At 35.4% G+C, this 19795-nt stretch overlaps 1 protein-coding gene across 6 annotated transcripts in view; it reads left to right on the top strand.

Annotated features, from left to right (window-relative positions):
* The window catches only part of LOC136971603 (zinc finger homeobox protein 4-like), a 66440-nt gene that overhangs the window by 37208 nt on the left and 9437 nt on the right, over positions 1-19795 (top strand). Inside the window, exon 5 of one of the 6 annotated variants that reach the window (XM_067266078.1) lies at positions 14890-14931. The exons of the other annotated variants lie outside the window; for them this stretch is intronic. Within the exon in view, the coding sequence (XP_067122179.1) occupies positions 14890-14927 (38 nt within the window). The 3' untranslated portion in view covers positions 14928-14931. The remainder of the gene's footprint in view (positions 1-14889; positions 14932-19795) is intronic. 6 annotated transcript variants of the gene reach the window in all.

The raw sequence follows: 19795 nt of genomic DNA, 5'->3' as shown, positions 1-19795 counted from the left end.
ATATTCGACGTCACATTTTTTATATATATAAAAATTAAAAAAAAATAACCATTGACTGTGTATAGTATATAGTGAAAAGTAGAATGTTGCATGTTTTGATATTGGAATGCGGCATTGTTGCCAGTTATTGCATGAATTTATTTCTAAAATTATTATTATTATTATTATTAATTATTATTAATTATTATTATTAAATTATTATTATTATTATTCGACGATGTTTTCGAAAGTTGACCAAAGGAGATTGTTGTATGTAAGGATATGATAAAGCGAGTTGTTGACGTTTGTACATATTGATATGGTATTAATTATGTTTGCACCATCTAATGTAACCTAATCAAGAAACTTGTACAATAAAATCTGCCATGGAGAAATGAAAAATACTTAGTAGTTGCCTGATGATTTTTGTTGTAGATGTTAAATTACTATTTCTTGCATGCGAATTTTTTTTTTTTTTTTTAAATCCTGTAAAAATTTACTGTAAATCCATGAAAATTTTTGCTTGTTATTGATAGTCTTCGGATTGTTATTTATTTATTTTGATTCCTCCCTTTTTTGCATGAGTAGATTAAAAGAGATGTTCAGTCTATTGTAGTTTTTGTAAATGCTTGCGTATTATTTTGTAAAATTTTCTATGATGGTCATTCACTTTTATTGAGTGTGACAGGATAAGTTTTTTTAAAAGAAAAAAAAAGAAAATCAATATTAACTGGAAGGTAAGAATAGACGGCGGATAAACTGCCGTATAAAGTTGTAAATAGATGTAATAATATAATATTCTGTTATAAATTGGTAGTTGCTTGCACGTCGATCATTGCTCTGACGTAATCAAGTGATTGGTTTGTTGCTCGGAACAGGTGGGTTTGTTCCCGCTAAGGTAGGACCATGGAAGAGAAGGCCGCATTGTAGTAGATGATACTTCATTAGTCTGTATATAGAAAGAATTATCTTTTTGAAGCTCAAAGTATTTTATTGAAATTTTACAATATATTTTTTAAAAACTTTTAAGAATTAACAAAAAGTATTTTAATAAATAATTAATTCTTAAATCTTTAATAGTATTACGTATTAATTTAATATATTAGAAGTTGGAGGGAATGATTGGATAGGAACTTACCTGTTCTCTAGAGATACCTATATAATTTAGAACATCATTTTATCTGTAAGAACATCCTGAAGGGAGAATTTTTGATTGATGTTTTCCGAGATTTCTCCATTAGTTGTCAGCCAACACTGTTCATTGGCCACAATTAATGAACTTTTTCGTTCAACCTGTAATCAAACTCTATTTGCAGGAATAAATGGAATTAGCGAGACACTAAAAAAAAAAAAATTGTCCAAGTACAAGCTGTTCATTGGTAACATAACGGTAGATTTTTGAAGTAAATTATTTCTTGTATTTTTTAATTTTGTTCTTATCTAAGTTTAAAACCGATAATTGAGCTGGACTTAGGTAAGGAGTTGATGATATTTTTTATACTTTATTCCTTTGTCCTATCGAGTACAAAAATGATAGTGGAGAGCTATTTAGGTCGCTGCAAAAACAAGAAACATAAAAAAAAAATTACGATTGTTTTAGTAGAGGTAAATAGACATGAAAACGTGGGAGTGAAGGATTCGATCCGTCAATGGCCGAATGTTTTTTCATCGTATAAGATCAGAGGAGATGGCATCTGAATGAGATTAGTTCAATGGCTGCTGTTTGACGTCTTATCAGCTACCGGTATCACGTGAGTGACGATTTAGATGTTCATTGCTACAATGGATCTTGCAGATCAATATGTACACATGTCGAGTTAAGGGAACACCATTTAGTTCGATCGTTTTTCCCGTCTTAAAAATATCTTGTTGTGTTTTAGGCATCGAAGAGATGACATCTTTATTGATATCGTAGATATTCCTTATAAACACTTTTTTTCCAATTTCTGTTTTGATTATTCGGTCTTTACCCGGATCACATGAAGATCTCGAAAGAAAGTAAACTACAAAAATTAGGTTCTAGTTCCTAGTAAAGGTGACATTAACGATGTTTGACATCGTGAATCACGTATTCGTTCGGCGTGACAAGCGAGAACTGTAAAAATCCGAGAGGGAGGTGCCGGCTTCTATACTACAACCGACAGAAACTGGGATTATGATGTTTTTTCATTTTCCATTTATTTGATTATTTATAATATTCTTCTACTGAATAAACTCTCGTTAATGAGTTTTTCGTGATAGAAATGTTTGTAGATTATCAATTTGAATCGGTCAAATTTTTTTTCTTATTTAAATCTGATATGCCGTGTCATGCCAGTAACCCGAATCTAGTAAACGTTATCCCAAATATTTTTCCACCCCGAAGCCCTATTCAATTATATTCAACGTTATCCATCATGTATGAAGACATGAAACATTTATGAATTCTCGAAGAATCCATTCTATCTTATAATGGGACTAAGAAATTAGTAATTATTATCTGGAAAACTCAAGAAAAGGAGAGAGTTTTTATTTATTTATTTATTATTTTTCCTCTATACGTTTCGTTTTCGATTAAAATATATATTTATTTATTTATTAAATGCCGTTTTATAAAATGTATAATGGAATTTGGTTTTCCTTTCACTGCAACACGCAAGCAATTAGTAATACATAATTTTAATTAAAAAGAACAACCACTTATAAGAGCAACTATGGCGTCATTGTGGCGTACTTTTTCATGTAACCACAACAGTGATGGAGGTCAATTAATGCCGTCTCCTTGGCGACACTATAGACTGAGACTAATGGGGTTGGTTGTGTAGCCTTTTACCACTGTCAACCTTCTAACAACAGACCCATCAAACATTCTATGCAGTCAGCTTGGTCCCTTTTCTCTTCTCGCTGAAACCATCTGCTTGGAAAAATATCAACGAATGAAAAAACGGAAGAGATAGCTGTTTGTGAATTATTCTCTCCCTTTTTTTTTTCCTTTTATTTCGCGATTAATGTTTAGACGAAATGCTTTAGCTCCCGCGTTTGTTTCCTATTAACGCTAGAAGCTTTCCTTCAGGTAACTTCCTGTACTATTGTCTCCCACACTGAGGTATTTATAACAATTATTTGAGTGATGTACCATTAGTTCCACCCGAGAGATGCAATATGTGGTAAAGTCCACCTTCAGGGATTTCGGAACTCGTTCGACTGGTTTTCTGGTATCATTCTTTCCACCTGCCTAGTTCAACGTACACCTTGACCACGTGGTCGGCATATGGCACCTGACCCTCAAAAAGCCTCGGGCTACTCACGTTTGCCTTGTGTGGCCATGCACAGCCTCCGTCACGTCTCCCTATTTATCTGGATCATCTTGCTGTTTATTTACTGATAGCTGGCTATGATATGACATGTCAACCTAGACACCTTCGCTCTGCCGATGTTCGGTTTATTTAGCTTTACTCTCCCCCTCCCTCTCTCTCTCTCTCTTTTTTTTTATACCAGATTAGTTTTGTCTTTCTTGGATTCTTTTTATTGTTCTTTATTGAATTAACTGGAAACGTTATGAGGTCTAGAATTAAAAAAAATAAGAGAAAAAGAAACGAATTGGCTATTTAAAGAAGAAAACGTTAATGCTAGTTGGGAATAACAATAATATTACAAGAAGCTCTTCTAAAATAATCGAAATAAACATGTACACAACGTTCGTATCGATTTAGAACACCAAGGAATATTCATATCGATCAATGCTTTTTCTCTCTTTTTTTTTTATTATTTATTTTTTCAGAAAGTATTCTCAGCAATGAAGTCGATGAGAAATTTTAAGATGTTTGGTATAAATGAATGCAATCTCTCTTCTCGTATTTCTCTCCTCTCTCTCTCCTGCAAATTTTAAATCAGTACGAAAAACGGATTTGATCTTTGCTTCTTCCGGAAATTATTCGATTAAATCAGAAATGGCAATTAAAATGTAGCGAGTCTATTAAAGAATAGCCAATAAAATCTAATGTTGCGGATAAATTATTTTTAATAATTCGTCGGCAATAAATCATTCGACGGTATAGAATGACGTTGTCGTATTCACAATAATATCTGAAAATTCCCGACAAGAGTCGTCCTCCGTGATGATAGATCGTAGTTTCCTGGTATATCTGAATATTTGACAGACGCAGGAAGTGATCAGCAGACGTATTACTTCCGTCGAGTTGCTTGAGATTTTTGTCCCTATTTGACGTCACGCTCGACGATCGTAATAATACAGTTTGGATGGACAGGAAGCTCATTGGCCCTACGAGATGCCAACCGAGGAGGTAATAGTAGCTCTATCTCCGTGATCAACTTTTGTTTTCATTTAACTCCCTCCATCATTTAAGAGGCTATTTCTCAGATTTTTCTATTTCCAATCGCGTTATTATTGCTTGTTTTATGTGTTTATCTAATCTAAAATAATTTAAAATATTAATAGTTGCGTTTTAATCAGAAATATTTTTTTAAAAAAAGAAGAAGAAAATAAATAAATAAAATAACAAAAATTACTCGTTACCGACGGTGAATAAATCGAAGAAAATTATGTAAATACGAAGAATTTTAATAAATTCGTAAAGAAATGATAAATTAACGAGATTGTAGATAATATTTATCGTCATATTTCTACGTAAACAATGGCGAAACGAAGGTATTGAAAAGGGGAGAATCGCTTATTAACAATGGAAAAACTAACGGGATGAACTGAGAACGATCGAAATCTATTCATCAGTAAACACCAAGAATCAATTAAGCAACTAACATCAGAAGGACAGAATGACCGGAAGGTATTTACCAAAGAACGGTCTGAGTCAGTTGGTCACACAGTAACGACGTTAGCCGATCAGTAAAGTAGCTAAAGTCCAATGTGTCCACTTACACGCTACCATTTAAATCCAAACGGCTTTGCGCTCCGAAAGCGAGTAAAAATAAAATGGTGCCCCGGTGATGAAGCTCCTCTCCCCTTTTTTTCCCCTTCTTCTTCTTCTTCTTCTTCTTCTTTTTATCTTTAGTAGAAGCGCTGGTTAGGCCCGTTCTATTATTGCGTCTCTCCAATTTGTATGTAATTGTGAGCCTTCCATATTTATGCAGTATGGTGGCAGGTGCTGGCGAGAGTAGCTATTGATTTTTCCAAGATTTCGATGCAGACATCCTTTGCTTGTGACATCCAGGATTCTCTACCATCATTAGTCGGACACGAGGGCAAACGTGAAAGAAAAAATAAAAATAAAAAAAGAAGAAGAAGCTTCGCTATATAAACCTGCTACCTGCATTTTTGAGAAAAATCTTTTCTAAAAGAAAGAGATTGCTAGCTACATTTTTTACAGATAGGCACACACACACACACTGTTTTCAGTTTTGACTGAAGAAATATTTTTATTAATTAATCCTTCCTAATAATTTTTCTTTTCTTGGAGTAGAAATGCATCTTTCTCCATTGAATTAGGGATAATTTGGTCGGTGACAGTTTTATATGAAAGGCTTCTTTAACGAGCGGTCTTTGACAAAGCCTTAGAAATAATGTTAACATAATTTTACACAGAAATTGCTTAATGAATCAGCATTAATAATTACCGGCCGCGCTGGTAGGATTATTTAATTTTACGTCAACTGTCCACTCGAAAAAAGAAAAAATATTCTATTAAACTAATACCAAAGGTGGAGTTATAGTGACCTCCAATTTTGGGAAGGAAACAAACTATTATTATTGCTTCGCGTGCGTTGGCCGAGGTCTCATCTTCGTTCTTCTACAAGGTCATTGACATTGTAATGAAACGAGTTGGAAAACCAGAATTTCGTCATAATGCACATCACCCTACTGTGGACATCGGCGGGTCTTAACCTTAATTAACATAAATATTATTTTAAAAATTCATTTGGGGAAAGAACGCATTTGTAAATAATGATTTTCGTCCTTCTAGTGTTAATAGTTCTTGCTGGAAAATATTAAAAGAGTCTTCTTAATCGAATCTGGCTTTTGAATTAATCTGTCCTCTCCGAGTACCTCTTGTTAATTGTATAAATTTGTCTTAAGGCGGTAATTATAGTCTCTTAATTAAGTCTTAATGAGTGTTTAAAGGATTCGATAATTGCTTAGATTACTCGCTCGTAGCAGCCAAAGTGATTAGAGAGATGATTCTTTAAGCGATGCCAGTCAATAAATATGTTTTATTTGTCTATTTTTTCCCCTTATTTTTTTTTTTAGATATTTTTGGATGAAGGATTTTTGTTTGTCTTTATAGCAACTTTGCATTTAAATAGAATTCCACGTTCATTTTATTTATTTTAATTTTTTACAGCTAGCGATTTTAATTCAATTTGTTTTATTCATTACTTAACTAAGTAATTTCATTAAACGTTGCAAGAAATGCGTACATAATGTTATTTAAGGACAAAGTCTCTTCTATACTTTCCTAATTGGAAATTTAGACTGGAAATTTTTACCATGTTACGTGATGTTAGTAAATTTTATACTACAAAACTATGCAGATTAAACTAATCTGGAATGAAATACGTGACCGTTTATTCCGTTTTAAAATTATAGCAAGAATCTTTTATATGTAAATGACTTGTTATAATTTTAAAATATTAATTGAAGACCCTACTAATTTAGTAGAAAGGATTATCTGAAAGCTAAGCCCGGCAGAGGAATGATTTAAATAATTGCAGTTTGTGGCTCGTCTCTCCGCTTCCTTAATTTTGCGCAAATAAAAAAAGAAAACAAAGAGAGAAGGGGGGAAATGGAGTAGAGTGAAATATGAGGCTGTGGTTACAGTAAGACGTATCTGGACCAATGTGCCAAAACGGGAGAACGACAAAGACGCCCACATACCGTATACGTAATTCACTTATACCTTTCACCGAAAATATTCGGAAGAATAAGATCTTTTTTTAATGAACTGCTACCACAGAACAGCTCTAAGAGTTCATCAACTTTTCCCCTCATTAATTTTTCTGCGACAGACTAAAAACTCCGGAGCTATCTACTTTTTCCTTTGGTTAAAAAAAGAGAACAATGTAGTATGTGGACCGTTCATCTAACAGCTACTCAAGCCCTGAGAGGTAATAGTATTAACTAAGAGCCTCCACTGGCTTGTAACGTCGGAGACAGCATCCCGCTGCGCTGCTGTAGGAGACGCTGAAGGAAAAAAAGACAAAGGATGCGGAGAATATTAATCGGGGGACGGTGGGGATACGGTCCCTTAATGTCTCCCCGCTGGCGTGACGTCAGGTCCCAGTCGAGAAGGGTCTAGATCCCTCTCTCTCATCCGACTGTTTAAATTGAAATGCAAGTATCCATGAAGAGAAGTAAGAACATTAAGGGATTGTATACATGTAGAAAATTCTGTCCATCAGTTGCTAGAGGTTGCTGGGGATTTATACTGTATTTCCAAAGACGGATATTAGATTGGCCGGTCACGTCATACGCCAATGTCTGATCGAGACGTCTAAATTTGCAATGTCCACTTTACTCGTCTAAAACGGTTCATTCACATAATTGATTTCTCTGCCCTCTCTAATTTTTCCTACTCCCTTATCGATTTATTTGGGGAGGATTTTAAAAGGATAAGTCCATTTAACGGATTCGCCTCCGCAACGTAAATGCAATTACGCAGCGTGACGATAATAACTCGGATGTTAAGATGTCTCGAATGTTATAAAATGTGTCGGAGGCCATCCCCACGAGGGCACGTTAGCCACGTAAGAACATCTGTACTAGTTAGAAGATTTAAGGAGCAGGTAGAGCATTGTGTCCAACCCCGGTAGCTCGGGGGCTGGCGAGACAATGAATGTATGTCAAAATGTGTGGGAAAATGTTATCTCACTCCCGTGCTCTACAACTTTTCTATTGGCGAGAGGGATTTTTCCTCACACGTCCTCTCATTAGACACACAGTAGCATTTGGGACAGGTCTTATTTGGTACTCTCTCTCTCTTTCTTAATCTTTGTACCCTTGGCATTATTGTTTGTCGTGAAAAGATTCCCTTAATCCATACTTCAATACTGGAGATATGCCAATGTTAGAAATGTCGGAAATAAATTATCTCGGTTTAGAATTGGTTTTCTAATATAGATATATTAAAGAAGTTATGGAGATATTCGATCGATATCCAACCATCATGTCTTCCACAGCTGGATATTTATTTGGTTGATGATGTGGCTCTATAGGTTTTCTCTTTACGATCAGTAAATCTTATATTGTACAGAAGAAAAAATCAAATGCCTTTAACTAAGAATTTGCAATGCCAAGCGAAAGGAACAAGCCAAGGGTCGACAGACAAAAGATTTTTTCATTCGGAGCCCCTCTGTACGCTTTGTGATTTTGATCAAGGACCATTTCCTCGCTATTCTGTGTATGGCACGCAGAGATGACGAACTTACAGAAATTTGATTCAATGCGGAAGAAATGTAGAAAGTTTGTTTTCTATATTGTTGGATTATATCCCGTAATTATTTGAAGGCTGGCCTAACGTTGCATATTGTTTTATCATAAGCGTAAAGCCTGTCGAATATCCCTTGTTATCTTCAAAATTGGATGAGGTAGATTAAAAAAAATACTTGGCTGGTGGGTTAAATTCCGAAGGCCGAAAAAATTTGAACGTATATTAAGAATGCAAGCTTCGGTGTTTATTTAGTCAAACTAATTTAAATTTTAAAGCGATTGTTATATGGATCAGTATTGCAATTATCTGGTTACGTATATGTAGAGATAGATCAATGAATACCCCGGAGACACGACCGCCTCTTTCTACTGTCTCTGACACCCAGAAGCAGCATCGATCAATACATTTATTCCATTCTCATACATCCAATCTCTATTGTCATAGGTTTGTACAGCACAGAGTACATGTATCCGATGTTAAACTGGTTTATCATTCATAATATATTTACTCTTTTTAGCTTTCTTTAGGTCGACACCATGGTGCCAATCTCTCGCACTTTCGGGTTATACATTCTCCGATATAGGCAAAACTCGATTCTCCAATTGAAATGCAACTTGAAATGCACCTGCTGACGCTACGTGATCGGCCTGGCTATTATAGTAACTTGCACCCTGGCTGTTTTTTTCACTCGTCTTGAGTTTCGTATTATTAACATAAACCGAAAACGTAACCTCTCTATACAAAACGATTTACTGCCTTTCGAGTATCAATCAGACAGCTAATTGGATGCGTGTAGGGCACTCGATCCGAGCTATCCAATCATTGTCCTCTTCACAAAAGAACATTTGTTGGGCATCCATGTGATTCTCACCCTTACCAGGCTGATTTATCGGGTCTGTTATCTTGTGACTCGTAGATGTCAAATTTGACCAGGAAAGTACCCCGAGCTTTCTTATCGCTTCTCATCTCTTCTTATTTCTTTGTTCTCCCGCTTCTTCCTGACTCGGTTTTATCTAAGAAGAAAATAACGACGAATACCTCCCGTTCTCAATCGTATATTTTCTACCTTACATCGTAGCCATCTTTTAACCGTAAATTCCACATCTCGCTCGACTTTTGCTCAAACTCCCGAATCTAACTTCAATCTGTTGTGCAATAGTTGTCGGTCCCCTTCACCTAAAGGACTCTGCGTGTCCACCCTCCAGTCACGACAGCTGGGGGAGGAGACCTGTCAATGACAACAGCACGAGAATCACTCGCTAATAATTACTCTATCAAATTATAGCTGGTGAGACAGGAGTCATTTTTTTCTGTCCGCGGCTAATGTTTGGCTGTGGAGGCGGCATGTCGCAGTCTAGCTTATTCATTAACTTACCCCAAGTCTTAGAAAGACGTTCTGGATGACTGCTGGCTACGAGATTTTTTTCTCTAGCCTCCAGTAAAAAATATTTTTTATTCGAAAATCACGTTTAGAATTTGATCTTGAAAGAAACAATTGCTAACACAAACGACAGATGGTTGGCGTATAAAAATCCCCGTTTAAATATTAAAAAAAAATTAACTTTATATAAGTGCTTCTGTCAAATTTCGATTATGCTTCCCGGTGACGAATTTGCCCTTATTTATGTACGAATGTACACAGACACACACGTACACATACCCGGAAGTCCGACGAAAATACAAACATTTCTTTGAATTGTTCTTAAGACATAACTCTCGCAATAAGATTCAGTTATTAACTTTTATTCAATGCTTAGTCCGAAAACCTGTTTTGGACCCCGGTTTTTTGTTTCCTTATCGATGTAGCGCTTTAACTACAGCAATTGCGAATACTTAATACTTGATAACAACAAATTTTAATATACCCGAATGTACAAGTCTTCATAATATACATATACATACTTGGCAAATTAGTCGAATCTTTACAGTAGTTTTAACCAAGACTAAAATGTATTTTCAGTGTTTTATATACACGTAACAGAACGACCATGACCGAATTTTTCGAATGAGAAATGGATTTTTGGATGTAATTCGTCATCCAATTTGTGGGGGGTGTTTGATAAAATGTAAACAAAGTAATTATTTTTTGTAAAGTTGTACGGTAGCGCACGTATCGATAGATTGTTATTAGTATTTGTATAGAGTTTGTTGTACACTAAGAGAAAAATAGCTTACAGAAAAGAATTCATTAATAGTTTATAGCAATTTTGTAGGGAGGATTTTAATCTGTATTTTGAAAGAATCCTGGGAGGAAAGTTCCTTTGATTAACTCCAGAAATCAATTCTTTGGGAAACTATGAATAATCCATCAACGGAATGATCTTTCGAATGATTGGATTCAAATACCGAAAGAAGAAAGTCAGATGATTGGTTAGGGCAGATAGGGAAAATAGTTTGCCTAGATATCCCCTTTAGTTGCTCCTTTGACGGCGAAGAGATTGGCGATCTAATTACTCGACTCTCGTTACAGCTACTTTCTGGCTGCTGTTGTGTGAAAACTTGCTAATAAGGCCAGCGAATTTCTCGCAAAACATAACGTAAAGTAAATCTAGCCTTGCTCGTTTAAACACTGGCTTCTTTAATTACCGATTCTGTCCACGTGCAACTAATTAGCTACTTTGATTCCCGGATTAAGTTGGGGACGACACGAGATTACTAATTACAAAGGACGGTGTCGTTACCTGTCGAAAGTTTCATTTTTGCTCGGCAAGTACGAGTGATTGATTCAATTAAACGAAAACTCCATATATTAAGAGTGTGTGGACATTATTCCTTCCGATTTTGACTTGCCACTCGACTGTTAGGCGAAGGGGGAATTTTACACGTTTTTAGCAAAGTTAATTTTCTTGCGAACTTGAGTGAGACAGGAGGGAAAGAAATAATTACTAGGAACAGAATTTCTGCTGGCACAGCGCCTTTCTTCTCCACTTCTGCCGCCGCATGCCTTGCAGAAAGTAATACCGACTTCCATTATAACCTCGGAGGCAGCGAATGATTGCATTTCAAAGAGATTGCACGGATAGAGGGTGGGAGATCTAAAATGGAAAACTTTGACGGGCAGATGTTTACAGACTTTCCCCTCTATAAAGACACGAAATTCTGAATACGAGATCTCCACCCTTTTAGACGAAGTTTGCGCTAGCTGGCATATTTCTTTTTTGATGATTTAACAGTTTATTTTGTCTACATTCGATATATTTTTTCCCCTCTATGAGGATATTATTATGCCCGATGTAGATTAGCGATTGATTTTTTTAGATAGACTAGCGCCAAGGAGGGGGGAAGAAGAGTAATTTCTCCCTTTGTAGCCTAAGTTAAATGGCGGGCGAAGTTGTTTCCAACCAGCTCACTTACATATTTGTATCTGTTCATCACCAGATGTCAATTCCCGAAATAAACAGAGATTCGGTTAACAGTTAAACACAATGTTTCCTTTTTAGTGGACGTGTGACAATGATTGACAATTGGCGTAATTTCAGTTCTTCACTTGGCACCAACTTACAATAGATAAAAACCGATATAGACAGTTTCCGATTTTTACCCCTTTGCCAAAATGTCGACCTTATTTAGAAAGATATGCGGATGTTTATTATTATAATTTCATGCAAATGCGTAACATTAGTCACCACGCGTATCCTATTCTCTTTAACCTTAATAATACACAAAACTTTATTATAACCTCTATAGTTTTTGACGCTGGAATGGGCGAGGTTACCAACAGGTATTGTGGACATACAATTCGTTCATTCCAGGCCATGCTATATTGTTATTAATGATGCTTTCTATAAATAGATCTAACATAGGATCACTTCCGGCGGAAAGAGTGTATGCACGAATAGATGGGAAAACGACTTCTGGCCAACCTAAACTTCAGCTACTAAATCACTTAGCGTATATAATAGTTAGTGGGTCTCAAGAGATCTGTCCTTCCCACCACACCTTCATTTAAATACACCCAGCTTGTCTCAAGGGGCACCATCCCTGCTGCACTAGCTAATTTAAATTTCAAATAAGTTATCGATGCTACTGTCTTTAGGATTGAAAGTAAAGTTCTTTCCTTGTAAATGACCTGACTGAGAGCCAAGGAGAATCATTTTGGGTTCTTTCGGATTCTTCAATCAATCCAACTTCTCCGAGAAAAGATTTGTGATTTTCGACTCAACGATCCTTCATTAGAATACCGAGTCATTAATGATATAGCTTCCTTCATTCTCTATTAATCTACTTTCCAGTTATACCATCTCGTTTTAATCCTTTACAACAATTCTTCTTATTTCTCCTTCTTTTAATTGTCCAAATATCCCATCCTCTTCTTAAAAACCCATGGATTGCGTTACATCTCCCCTCTTAAACTTTGTGTTTCCACACGTAGATAAAAATCTTTATTTGCTATTTAACTGTCTTATTTATTTCGGATAGTTAATGCGTTTTGGTCACGCAAGAAAAGGGAATTGTCAAGGAGAATCTTTCCTTTTTTTGAAGAATGCCAAGTTAATTTTCTAAAGATCCGCACTTTTGTTACGCGATAGGTAAGAAGAGTAAACTATTTTTTATTCGCTAAACGGGTAGATACAGATCTAATCTATAACTTATTTCTTATATAAGAAAACTGACCTCCTATTGTACAATCGGATAGCTAAAAAACATTAAAACAAAATTGGTATTTTATGAGAACAACAATCGGTTAGAAAGAGTAGAAGTTTGGCCTATGACGTGTACGACCATTAATTGAAGAATTCGCAGAAAAATAGCTTGGCCAATTCCGGGAAAAAGTTTTTCTGTCTGATTCACAAAGCTTAACGATTCACATCGGCACCTGGTTGTTAGCACTCTAATTAAGAATAGGAACCATTTACGTATTTTTATTTTAAATCCGTCCAAGTGTATAGGTGCACACGTTCCCTTCGAAACAACCCATTTTTTAAATATATATAATGAACGTATACAGGATTCTCTTTGTTCTGTTGATTTTTAACATTTCTTTTATTATTTTTAATCGAAGGAATATATATCGGTTAGAATAAATAATGGAGCGGGTGGCTGACGAAACAACGATGCAGGCAACAAATACACATTTTAGCCTTTGTAGTTAAATCTGAATATAATCAAATAAATAACAAATTTGATCTCGCTGGTGAGCAAGCAACAGCCTCTAAAAGTAACAAGAAAGGGAGAACAACCAAGGAAAGGAAAGGAAAAAAAAAACATATCAGAGAAAATTTAATTATGGCATTGATGGAGGTTTGTGGACAATGATCTCCACTCGCTGGTCGAGTGTGCCTGAACTATAAGACAATCTATAGCTGGATCCCATTTTTTAATTTCCTTAATTAAATAGCCGTGCCGTGCTGCAGATATGGATAGAAAAGGAGCTTTCAAGCATTTGGGCCAACAACATCGGAGGAATAAAGACGAAAATTTACTGATTAAATTAGCCGAAACATCTCGAATTATCCGGAGAGCATCATTAATATCTACTGGATCTGGTCTTAACAATATATATATATATATATATATATATAATTTTTTTTCTCTCTTTTTTTTCGAAACGATGAAATATTTTGATAGTTGGTAATTTATTTCCTAGTAATTCGAAATATTGCTAACATTTCCTCACACAGCTATAAAGAAATTAAAATACGGAGTAGGTGTTTTTATCTATTGTGATGTAACACCGACAGGAAATGTTCGTATTGGCATCATAAATGTATGCGGGAGGAAATAAAATGAGAAACGATGGCGCTATGTAACCTCGCTTGATAATAGAGTAGCATGGGGAAAGGGTTAATAGGATCGTTTGCATTCAGCCCGGAGTGTCACGTGACAATTTGTCACGTCATTAAGAGCACAGGCGCTGGAACAAACTTCGCACTAAAGAGCGTTTAATTACTTCCGTCGACGATACAACTTTCAATGTCGGTCCCGGACCGGTATACATCTTCGCCCTTGTTAATTTTTGACACGAGATTTGAGAAACTCCATCGATGGAAGATTCGCATCTCGCTACTGACAGCTATTTTCTATCGCTCGTTAAAACAAAGGTAACAGTCGAGTGACTTTTAGATGGTAAAGAGGAAAAGCAGCGATGCATGATATGATATCCATGCTTCTATCAGTCCCGTGTATTAGCTGAACTGTATGTAAATAGAAAATAAGTTATTTGCAAATTAATGACGTGTGTAATGAGACCAATAACAAACTTGTGGTCATTCTTCCAACATCTCTCTCTTTTCTCTCTTTCTCTCTCTCCCTCTCTCTCTCTCACACACACACACACATAAATACATACACATTCTTTCTCTAACCATTCCCTCTGCCATTTTAATTATAAATTTTGCATGACAATTTTTTTTTTTTTTTTGAATAGTTCTCTATAAATAATTTATTTTAATTATTTTTTTGGCTGGTCGCTATAAAAATAAATTGTTAATTTAAAAAAAAAAAAGTTTTAAATAATTTTATTGGGGTTTGAATATTGTTTATGAATAGGTACTGTTTTTTGTCAATGTCGTCTTTCCTTTGTTTTTAGATTCCTCTAGACGAGACTGGCAGCCAGGATGGGTTTAGATTGGTAAGTTTCTTAAAAAGAATTCTTTCCCTTTCAACAAAGCTTTGACTTGAATTGTAGTTTATACAAGTTATATACTATATCTTATATATATTGTTATATACCTATCTATCTATCTATCTATATATATATATATAGCCTATATAAAGAAAAAAGAAAAAGGAAAAAAAAGTTTCTTAACACAAATTTCCGAAAGAAGTTGTTTGTCGAAAAGGTTACAAAATGTCATGACCAACGTTAAAAGAAATGGCTTTAACATTTTATCACTATAGTTTGCAGTCCAATAGCCTCTGTTGTTTTTCTGCTTTAAACGTCAGAGTCAGGTTTTTCAAGATTATTTTTCTACCTCTGGCAATTTGACGTGTCCGTCTACTCGACTGGCTGAGATAATCGGTCGTCAACTGTATGACTATTTCAACAATCAAGTGTTGAGCATAAAACCAAAGTTGATTACTGCGAAAACTTGTCGAGGGTGGTGTTGGTATGACAAGACTCTTTCAAAAAATGGCCCTTCTACGTCGAGGTGACAGCTTTGACTGCAGCTAAAAGCCACGCTACTACTTTTATTCTCTCTCTCTCTCTCTCTTCTCTTCTCTTCTATTCTCTCTGTTCTCTCTCTCTCTCTCTCTCTCTTTCTCACTCTCAACTGTTGCGACCCAATAAAAAACAAGTAAAGAAAAATACCGTTTTCCTTCCAGCTAAAATATTAATTAATTTTAAAATGATAAAAGACCGTCCTCCGAAAATTTAATATTTTTTTTATTATTATTTTTTTTTTTACGCATTAAGAATGCAAAGAGAAGAGAATTTCAAAATCGATAATTCTTTGAGAGTGGGCCTATTATCTTTTGCCATCATCTTTCTGCTGAAGTGTTTTTCCAAAGAGAACTTCTTCCGAGCGTTAACACGGATTCTTGACCAGATCAGATTATTTAATCTGAACTTTCTTCGGCTTTAACTTACACAATCAAAATTGGGTAATTCACACAGAATTAATGTAAACAATAGTCGTGAATCATTTAAATTTTTTTTAAAATTCGAATGGGAAAAGATAAAAAAAAAATAAAAACATTCAAACTGATTAATGCTGCCATTTTCATATAAAGTTTTTCTAATTTCAAAAAATTAAAAGCATTTGTGCAAAAACTTTTAAATATTTTATGATTTTAATTTCTTTTTCCCTGACTTAATGAAATCCAAAGTCATCTAAATTTTAAAACAAACGTTGCTTAGTAGATTATGTTTTTCCTCCCTTTTTTTTCTTTTAATTGGCTTAAGCAGAAATTGTATAAATAAAATCCAAAGACAAATGTTGTTGCACATTTTCCAATGTTTAATGAATTTTAACCTTATTCACTTAAAACAAAGGACAATTAAATTTGACATTTGGCATTGTCTAAATCAAAAACTATAGTGTTTGGCTCCTTAATTTAGCCAAAAAAAAAATCATTTTTGTTAACGTGATTTATCGCCCCGAAGAATTTATAGGTGACTAATATCCTTCCACATCTTATTACAGGACAAATACGAAAGTAAAGAGCCTTTCTCCTACTAAATGAGCCTCGATTCTTCTTAATATGTTTGATTCATGGGTGACAAGTTTCAGAAGCGCACTTTTCTTTTTTTTTTTTTAAATTTATGTGCTTTAAGGCTATTCGGTACGCAAATCGCTTCTCAGATCTGAAAGTAGACAAGTTTTATATTGACTAATATGCTTCTTCGTGATGTTATGAAGCAAACACACGAAGGTAAAGACTTCCCTCTCGGCGAATAAACTTGCAATTCTTTTTAATACATTTCACACATAGGCGACGAGTTTCGGTAATATGCTTCATATATATATATATATATATTGCGGACTTTTCCAGTCGAAATTCCCAAATTTTCTTATATATCCGAAGTAGACAATTTGAAATTTTACACGATTAATAAGCAAATATGAAGATAAAGATCCTTATTCTCAGTAAATTAGTTTCAATTCTTTACGATACGCTTGATTTATGATGGAAAATTTTAGGAATATTCCCTATAGAAGTGATAGATTTTTGTCGGTTATGCTCTCTGACATTCAAATTTCCTCGTAAATTTTCGTTCCTGCACGTTCTATAACGGGACAACGTGTATTAAAAAAAGTGTAAGAGCCTTTTTTACCACGCCGAAGGCTCATTACTATATTTAAACTATAGGAATTTATGAATTAGGCAAACGAAGGTAGTATAGGGTCTAAACCATTTCTGGAAACCGAAAATAATTATTTATATCCCGTATATAACGAGGTGTAATTCTCGTTAGTGCTTAGAGGGTGATAAGTTTCAGAAACACCCTTTATGTAGGCTGTAGATATTGCGAATTGCAGGTTTTAAGAGGGTCGGGGAAGCAAATCTTCTATGAGAATTGAAAGTAGGCGAGCTTAAAGATCGATTAGTAGAGCAGAATAATTAGAAAAAATAAAAATATTCTTAAAAATTTAATCCGTTTTGGTCGTCGCTTAGAATTTCTTTTAATTAGTTAAAGTCCTGGTAGCGTTTTAAAATTTGGTCATTAATATTTAAGTCGGTCTTTACTACTCCAACTTAGTCGCAACAATGGATTATTAGCGAAACACCAAGAAGCAGTTTAAACTAGCAAATCGATCATCTTATTCCCCGAACATGCGGGCAGGTAGCTGACTTGGCTTCAGTCTCCAGAGACGGAATTTTACTTAGCTATTTTCCAGAAAGTAGCTAGGTTTTATGCACTCGCTAACAATGTTACCGCAGCAGGATTCTGTAAGAAAAATCGATGCAAATTTGGCAGAAAGGCAGAGGAAAATAATAAAAATAATATATATATATATATATTTGACCTAGAGTGAAGCTGGAGAAAGTTTAAAAAAATCTTTATCGGCGTATAAAAGTTTAGTTAAGATAAAGAGAAATTTGCTTTTAAACTATTAGAATGGTAGAAAGAGTGAAGAAGTCCGTATTAATAGGGGCGAAACTTTAATCGAGACGGTGACGTCAGAGCGGGGCCAATCGCCGAGCTGGCAGATCGATATATCACGTGATAACGCTTCATACCTCGCAGGCACGTTCCCAAAAACAGAGAACCGCAGGTATGCTGGCATCTCAAAACCAAATTAAGGTCGGCTGCAGCGGAATAGAGAGGGAGGCATTAGAAATAGTCTTGGTCTTGTATTGATTGAAATGTGAAATCGTTATTTCTCCGCGCCAGATCATTGGAGTAACAAGACTTGCCGCTCGTTACTGCATTGCCTCCTTTCTCTCAGCCTCCTTCATTATTCGGCCCGGTCGAGGGAGAGAGAGAGAGAGAGACGAAATTTGGCCCATTGATTTGTCCGTAGTCTTGTAGTCAAATTTTGTCGCCCCGGTTTATTCTTGACAGAAAGCGCCTTTCTATACTTTAGTAATCTCGGTTGAAGAAGTTTGGTATTTACACATCTGCAGTCGGGAATCAAATATTGCCACTTCAGTATCGGAGATTGAATGACCCACTCTCTATATCTGGAGAAGGAAGCGGAAAGTCATGAATTTTGAGTGTCCATTCTGCTGTTCCTACTATTTTTCCCATCATGCAACAGTAGTAATAACAAGAAGCAGTCAATGGAGAAACTTGTGATTGATGAACGTCGATGGTTGGTGTTTAATTAAGAATCTTGATTAATGAGATCCGGAAAAAGAGTTTATATATCAAATGGAACAATATCTGAGATCTTTTTTTTCATGCTTTTATTACTTCCGATGCCTCAAGCACCATCTGGAAATATATCTAAACATTGAAGGGGAGTCCAGTGCTCGGGGTCATACACTTTAATCCCGTTTAATGTTGCCATTTTTTTCTCTTTCTCTGTTGATTAAACATATTAATTTTTTTCCTCGTCTTCGATTTTTCCTTATTTAAAACCCGGCTTTGGCTATAAATCAAAGTTTGACGTGTAGTGTAGTTATAAAAGTTAAATAACAATTCTCGCATTTATCGATCGTTTCGTCGCGAAACACGACTTTGTATTTTTGTCTTTTGGTCCATAAATAATGGAGAAAGTAAAAAAATGTTTGCGAAATCGTTCCCATTCTCCATTTAAAGTTAACTTTAGCCGTAACATTGCAACTAAAAGCCCTGCGAGAGAAGAGAGTAGGGAAAAAAGTGCAGGGATAATATTATATGCAGCTTACATATTTTTTTCCATTTTTGTCTATATACATCATTTACACTCGGAGGGATTGCACTGTGTCTTAAAGAGACAGGCAGAGATATCTTATTTTGCCATTTGGATCCATTTCGAGAAGTGAAGTTGACTGGACAAGGGCGAACACTTTCTCTCCGAAGATTCTCCGAATCCTTTCTAACATTATCGTCGACATAATGACAGTTTTCTAACTTACTCAAGGAATCAATACAGAGGGAATGGGGAGAAAGGGGGGACGGGAACGTCTCTGTTAGTGACACGATGCTCCCCAAAGTGTCTTCCAGTAAAATGTCGCTTGAGTGGGGAGCAAATTGCAGCTAATACATATTCGCGCAGCCGACTCTTGCGCCTCACTTCTCCGTCATCCTTGTACTCTGCGAGAAGGAACAAGAAAGTGGAATGTTTGTTTCGTACTTTGCTAGCTAATTAAGGAATAAAATGGCGATCTGATTAGATAGCGAGCATATTTTCCGCTCGGCCGACTTCATGGCTGACGTCGACTCTTTTCCATTATCCTTCTTTCTTTACATAGACGGCTCGATCCATAAAGTTGTTGTTTTACTAGAAAAATTTCCTTTATTTGAACTTTCAAATTGGTTCTTTCAAACTCGACAAGCAAGATTCCTTATAATACATAAAAAATATATCAATTTAGTTTATTTTACAAAACAAATATAATAA

Source organism: Centruroides vittatus, unplaced genomic scaffold (genome assembly GCF_030686945.1).
Source record: "Centruroides vittatus isolate TY-2023 unplaced genomic scaffold, ASM3068694v2 contig_2634, whole genome shotgun sequence".
Classification (NCBI taxonomy): domain Eukaryota; kingdom Metazoa; phylum Arthropoda; class Arachnida; order Scorpiones; family Buthidae; genus Centruroides; species Centruroides vittatus.
This window is presented reverse-complemented; position numbering and strand designations above follow the sequence as displayed.